General features: G+C 35.7%; 1 pseudogene across 1 annotated transcript; it reads right to left on the bottom strand.

The window, feature by feature from the left end:
* Window positions 1-401: 401 nt before the first annotated feature.
* Window positions 402-3,149, bottom strand: GCG54_00013080 (annotated as a pseudogene). Its single transcript is given in 3 exon segments — window positions 402-2,580; window positions 2,606-3,077; window positions 3,097-3,149. Coding segments are annotated over 3 exon segments (2,704 nt in total).
* Window positions 3,150-7,687: the final 4,538 nt, after the last annotated feature.

Below are 7,687 nucleotides of genomic sequence, written 5' to 3'. Positions count from 1 at the left end.
ATGCGAAGAATTGGGCAGTCAGGAAGTCGCAGGCTATTAAAGAGTAGACGAGATTGTACACCAGGATTGCACGCTTGAGACTGTAGAGCAAATTGATTTTTTATGAATGATATATGGTGTCTACGAGGCCGAGTGGCGTTGTGCGGCGATGGTGCGGACAGTAGCGATTTGTGTGTGTACGGGTCCTAGACATACTAATACCAAAGCTCACTTACACGCTGCGGTTAGAGTGTCTAGGAGGCCCGCGCACCAAACCGCGGGCTACACTTACACGCTATGCACACCTTAATTAAATAACGTCACTTATAAGACATTCACATAGAGGCTTAGTAGTTGCAGAGAGTCAATTTAGAACCTATCTACAGATTATGAACCACGCTCGTTGGCGTTACGTGCGATACCTATACACGCGGCGCTGGCCTCTTCTTCCCAATGATAAACTCCTTCACATCGGTCCTCACGACACACTTTGCCCTGTAGCAATATCCACCATGAGCCGACTGATAAGTGCACTTGTGGACCCCTTTCACGAAGAGGTCTGGCTGCTGGCAGTCGTTGTCGTCAATCATCTGGTACACGCAGTAAGCCTCGTTGTGCTTTGCGAGCTCGACGAACTGCGCGAAGCGCGCCCACTTCTCGTCATCTCCGGCAATGAATGCGAGAGATTCCACGACCTCGTCCGCGTTGTCGTGCCGTCCGTCGTCAAAGATGGTGAGGGAGGCGAGGCGCTCGCTGACCTTGCTGAGACCTTGGTCCAATCCGTGGCAAGCTGCTCGGGATCCGAACTCACACGCTGCCTCTTGCGGGGATCGGAAGCGGCGCTGTCGCCCTGGGACGCGTGGGCCCTTGCGATGAGATCCACCTGCGACTTGACGCCGTCGACTGTTGCGATAAGCTTGTTGAATATCTCTTCAGGGGATTGACCAGACTCGCGGGTCTGGTCTAGCTGCATGGCATCCACCTCATCCTGGAGGTCGTCCCTGTCAGCGGTGAGGTCCTCGACCTCCCTCTCCAGGCCCTTCTTTTCCTCCGCGAAAGCCGCCGCGTCGCCTTCGAGTGCAGACTTGTCCCGCTTGAGCTGGGCCAGCTCCTGCTTCCGCGTCTCCGCTTCGCCCTCGAGCTTTGATTTGGCCGCTCTGAGTTCCGCGTTGAGCTCGTTCAAAAGAGCGGTTCGCTTCTCCTCTGCCTCGAGCTTGGCCGTAGCCGCCTCGAGCGTTGAGATGCGGGCGGCGCGTTCCTGAGTGTCCTGCTGCAGGTTATCAATTTGTGTTTGCATTTCGGAACCTTTCTTTTGGAGCCCCGCAACCTCGCCCTCGAGCCTTTCCTCGTCGGCTTTGAGCTGCGTGGCAGACTTCTCTGACTCGGTTAGCTGCTGCCTGAGCTCCTTGATATCGCCCTCGAGCCTGTCCTTGTCGGTGTTGAGCTTGGTGTTAGACTGGGTCAGTGTGTCCTTGTCCGACTTGGGCTCTGTCGCATACTTGACCATGTTAGTCTTGTCGGCTTTGAGATCCTTCACCTGCTCGTTGCGCTCTGAGATGGTTCCCTCGTGAGCGCCAACCTCCTCTCTTAGACTGATCTCGACCCCTTGGAGTCTCGATAGCTCCTCGTTAAGCGCCAGGCGCTCGGTCGTTGCCTGCTCTAATGTACCGTCCAGCCTGGCAATGTAAGCCTGTCGCTCGGCGAGAGTGTTTGTGAGCTCGTCGTTGCTAGTCTGCAAAGTATTAGCCTCTTGCTCTAGTTGCTGGATGCGCTGGCGCCGCTCGTGGGCAGCTGCACCCGCCGCAGCAGCGTGCTCGATCGCTTTCTGTTTGAACTGTTCCAACGGGCCGAGGCGTGAGTGCAATGTCGAGACCTCGTTCTCGGCTGCCTCGACGGCGCTCTGCTTGTCGGATTCGGCCTTTGCAGCGCGCGTTTGTGCGGCGTCCCGGAGCGAGCGTTCCTTGCTCACCTCGCCTTCCCAGTAGGCGCGGTCAGTTTCCAGTTGGGGGCATTGGCGGTGTCTCTGGCTTGGCGGTACTCCGTGACCAAGGCTGACCGAATGCGCAGGGTGTCAAAACTGTCTACAAGCTTGTTTAGCTGGTCGTTCAACTTGCTTTGCGTTTCCGCCTTCGCCTTGAGCTCCGCGTCGTGAGACTCATTCTTCTTTGAAAGCTGGTCGATTTGGCGCTTCAAGCTAGCCTTCTCTTGCTCCAAGGTCGCCACGTCAATGGTGAGGTTGTCGACATCCTGCTCGCGAGCTTCGAGGTTCTGCTCGCGCTCGCGGAACACCCTCAATTGCCCATTCAGGCTGTCATTCGCGAGGCGCAGCTGATCCACCTGCGCTCCCATCGTCGCTTGCGCATTCGTCGCAAGTCTCACGGTCTCCTCGCTGTGCGTGCGCAGTTTGACGGCCTCTTCCAGGCGATTAACTGTGACATACATCTCTTCGAGACCGTGCCTTCCTTTGGCGAGACCCGAGAGGTCGTCGATAGACTTCTTGAGCGACGCAACCGCATCCGAGACGCTCTTAAAGCCCGTTGGCCCCTCGTCCAGCCGTCTGGCAGTGTCCAGCTTGCCGGCGAGATCCTCAATTGGCGATGGCTTCGAGATCCTTCTCGCCGTTCACGTGGTCGCTGATGCCCGTCAGGAGTGTCTTCAGGGTGTCCTCGCTCGCCCCGATTGTGGCAGAGTCTGCGGGAGTCGCCAGCTTTTCGTTGATCGCATCGAGGGTATCCTTGGTGTCGGTGAAGCTCTGGCTCACTTCCTTCTGCACACCAGCGAAAGAGTCTTTTACCTTTCCACGGAACGTTTCCGAGGATTTCTGCGTGGAGAGACCCTTCGTCTGCTCGTGTACATTTTCCAAGGCTTTCTTCAGCTCCTTCGCCTGACCATGCAAAGTGTCCAAGGATTTCTGCGTAGAGAGATCCTCAAGGCGCTGGAGCTTGGGCAGCTCCTTGTCGATCGCTTCCGTCCACTCCTTGACAAAGCGCTGGTCGTTTGCGATCGGCTGGACCGCCTCTTGCATAGACTTTTCGGTCGTGGCCTCCAAGCGTTCGCTTTCGGTGCCAGCTTTTTGCAGGATTTCGACCACTGTCTCACTGCAGGTGAGTGATCCACGTCGATAACGCGTGGACTTTGGTTTGTAGATCAATTCCAGACTTATCTGGCATGTCCATAAGACCCTTGAGAGCCTTTTCGACCCTTTTCAGGATCTCTGAGACTTCTGAATCTATATTGATTTTTTGTGGATGTGTGAGGTAAAGAAGTGCGTGAAGTGGCTTGATTAATCTAGCTACGAGCGCTAGGCGTAGCTAGCTATAAAGTAGTACAGCTAATCCCTTATATAAAGATAGGATTTAAACTAGGGTTTAGGCCTTAAACTTAAACTTAGTTAATTACTATCTTATATCCCCCTTTAATTAATACTCTTAATACTTTTTATAAAACTATTCCTAATTTAAAGGAATAATCCTATTAATTATTTAACTATATAAATTATTCTTATTTTTCTCTTTTATTCCTATTATATTATATTATTTTTATTATTTTATATTATTTCTTAAAATATATTTAACTTTTTATTTATTTTATATATTTAATTATAATATAGAACTCTTATTAAATTTAAAATAACTTTAATATAAACTTAAACTATATAGTTTAATAATTTAGCTATTTTTAAATTATATAGACTTAGATTAAAAGAACTAATAATTTAATTTTAAATTTTTAGGTTTAAGTTAAATTTATAGTAATTAAGTTTAATTAATTCCTTAAGTTTGTAGTTATAACGCAGCCCCCCTATAAAAAGACTATAGCAAAATTCACCCTATACGTAAGTATAATTCTAGAAATACTATATAGGTACTTTAACTTATACCCTCTACTAGTTAAAGAAAATAGTATAGAAACCCTATATATTCCTACTAGTAAGTAAACCTTCTAAATATTATAAAGTTAAACACACGCCCTAGCTAAATAGACTAGTAGAATAGTAATAGCACTAGCTATATAGCGTGGGGCTAGTAGTAGCAGCGCTATATATAGTGGGGCTGATTATATTAGGGCTGAACAGGTTACTGAGGCTCTTATAGCCTAGTAACGCTACTATAAGAGAGGTGACTCCTCAACTAAAGTGCGGCTATGGTTAGGAGAGGGATGTAGTTAGAGACTATAATCATATGATTGAAGGCTGTGTGTATTGTCAGGAGGCGTAGAGTTAGGAGGTCTATCGCTCTAAGCAGGTAAAAATCACTATGAACAGCTAGAGGCCTTTAATTAATTCCTTAATATTAATCAAATAATATAAGTTTTATATTTTATAATTAAGTTTAATTTTTAAAATAAATAGAGTTTATAAATTCTTATAAGAGTTAGTTTTAAAATAGTTTTATTACTATAAACTTAATTAATTAAAATAATTATTAGAAAATATTATAAAATTTAGTTTTCTTTTTACTTTTTATTTTAATTTATACTTTTAAATTTAATTAAAATTAAATAAATTAAGTTTAAATTAATATCTCTTTTAGTAATTAGTATTATTATATTTTAATATAAATAAATATTAACTAAGATATCTAATTTAGTAATAAACTTATAACTTAGTAAAATTAAAATCTTTAATTACTTTCTAAACCTTTATTATTAGATAACTTCTTATATAAGAGACTTTTATAGTTAGTAATTTAACTATTAAAAAGAGCAAATTAAGGTAATTAAAATAATATAAAATTTAACTATAAAAGTTAATTAGTTAGTAAGATATAAAGGAATAAAGTTATTATATATAAAAGAAATAAATAAGTATATAAGACTTAATTAAGATTAAGTCTTAAGATATTATCCTTAGATTAAGACTTATTATTAGTTATAAGTAGTTTAAATAAACCTAATATTCTAATAAAGTTATAATATTTCTCTATTACTAATAGTTTAGTAAGGCTATTAGTAACTATCTTATAAGTTAAGATATAATTAATCTTAAAATCTCTATTACTAATATTATTAATAATTTAGTGATATTTAATCTTAATATAGTGTAGTTTAAGCGACTATTTACCTAATAGATAATTATTAAAGGTATTTATAGAATCTATATATACCTAGAGAAATAATTAAACTAAAATATTTATTTTTTAGAAGAGATTTATAATATATAGTAAAACCTTCTCTCTAAGTATTAAATTTATCTATTTAGTTTTATAGATTAATATAACTATAAATAATTATAATACTAATTTCTAAGTAATTAGTACTCTTTTAAATATAATTATATAACTAGCTATTAACTTATTTATTCTTTTATAATTAGACTAGTTAATATTAGCATAGGTATAAGTATATTTAGAGGCGTAATATATATACCTATATAGTATAAGGTTATAGATAGGCTTATATTATAATAAAAGGTAATAATCCTAAGTATTTATAGGTATTTAATTATATAAATAATAATAAGGGAATTAATATATTATAATAACTTTTATTATTATTATTTATAAGTTTCCTCCTCTAATAGGGAAAAGTGAGGGGAAAGATAATCTAAAATATAACCTACTAANAACTACTAATTATATAAGGTGCTTATATAACTATATATATTATATAATTAATATTATAGTCATAGGTTATAATAAATAGAGTATTTTTATATAAGGTTTAATACTATAAACTTTATTAGTTTATTTTATATAGAATATTAAAGTAAGTTAAGCCTTATTATTATTCTTATATTATTATTATTATTATAAAAGAATATTATATATTAATATCCCCCCTTAAAGTATATATAACTAATTTATAGTATATAGTTTACTTATTTAATATATATATATATTATAGGTATAGCCTCTAGCTGTTTATAGTGATTTTTACCTACTTAGAGTGATAGACCTCCTAACTCTACGCCTCCTAATAATACACACAGCCTTCAGTTATATAATTATAGTCTCTAACTATATCCCTCTCCTAACTATAGCTATACTTATATATATATATAACCTCATAATCTTTAACTTCACTTTAATAATAATATAGTTTATAATTATTTAATTACTTAATTACTAACTACTAAACTATTAACCTATCCTCTCTCTTATATATTATTTATACTACTAATACTATTTTTATTACTACTTTACTATCTACTATAATAACCTCTTTAGAAATAAGTTATTACTATTATTCTCTTCTTATTTAATTAGGCTAGCTAATACTTTTAGTATACTTTATATTATCTATAAGTAAAGTAGTATATTAAGCTAATAAGCTTAGTAGTAGCTATATTATTATTAGTAATACTCTCTCTATTAATTAGTATAAGGTGTACTTATTAATACCTATATCTTCTTTAGTACCCTTAAATACTTTAGAGAAGAAATCCTATTTATTAAAGTAACTAAAGATATAGTTAAACTCTATATTAATATTATCTAAAGCTTTCTTAATAAGAGAGATAATATCACTACTTATAGAGGCTTCTAAGAAGCTTATTAATAAAGCTATTAGGATAATATACTTTTAGTTTTCTTTAGATTATTCTTTAAATAGAAACTTTTTATTAAGTATATTAAAATTAAAGTTATTCTAGATATATTATATATTATTTATAGAGATAAAAGTACTATTTAGCTTATATTTAGTAAATTTAAATACTTTATATAGTGTAGATATTATAAAGGATTTATTATAGGCTATAGAGTAAGGAAGAGGAAGAGGGAAGAGTATAAAGCTCTACCTATAGTAGTAGAGTTTTTATACTTCTAGTTATAAGAACTTCTTAGGATAACCTCTTTAATTAAAGAGTTATCTCTCTTATAGTAGCGTTCACCTTACTAGAAAGTTTAGTAAAGTTATTACTAGGTTATAAGAGCCTTAGTAACCTATTTAGCCCTAATATAATTAGCCCCGCTATATATAGTATTACTACTACTAGCCCTACGCTATATAGCTAGTACTATTACTATTCTACTAGTCTATTTAGCTAAGGCGTATATTTAACTTTATAATATTTAGAGGGTTTATTTATTAGTAGGAATATATAGGGTTTCTATACTATTTTCTTTAACTAGTAGAGGGTATAGGTTAAAATGCTTATATAGTATTTCTAGAATTATACTTACGTATAAGGTGAATTTTACTATAGTCTTTTTATAGGGGGGCTGTGTTATAACTATAAACTTAATATTATAAATATAAAAAACTTAAAAACCTCTTAAGAAAAATAAGAAAAATACTTCTATAATATATATAATATATTTATAACTAATTAAAAAACTCTTATTAAAGAACCTTATAAATAAAAAGTTAAGAGAAAAACTAATAAGTTATTTCTTTAATATAGTTATTATTATNGTAAAAAGGTAAGAGAAAAACTAGTAAGTTATTTCTTTAATACAGTTATTATTATTATTATCATTATTATTATTATTATTATTATTATTATTATTATTATTAATTATATCTATTATAGTATTAAATATAACTTTACCTACTAGCTTAATTAATATATCTGCAATATTAGACTTAGAGTCTATATAAAATAATATATAATCTTTATTTAATAAAGATTCTCTAGTAACGTAATATTTTATATTAATATACTTAGATTTCTTATAAAATTTAGGATTTTTAGCTAGCCTTTTAGCTACTAAGTTATCTATAAAAATCTTAGGCTTTTTAATAGGATTAAATCTTAGTTTATTTA

The sequence above is a fragment of the Colletotrichum gloeosporioides genome (genome assembly GCF_011800055.1).
Source record: "Colletotrichum gloeosporioides strain Lc1 chromosome Unknown consensus_115, whole genome shotgun sequence".
NCBI classification, from domain to species: domain Eukaryota; kingdom Fungi; phylum Ascomycota; class Sordariomycetes; order Glomerellales; family Glomerellaceae; genus Colletotrichum; species Colletotrichum gloeosporioides.
The sequence above is the reverse complement of the archived record's forward strand: the minus strand, read 5'-3'. Positions and strand labels throughout refer to the sequence as shown.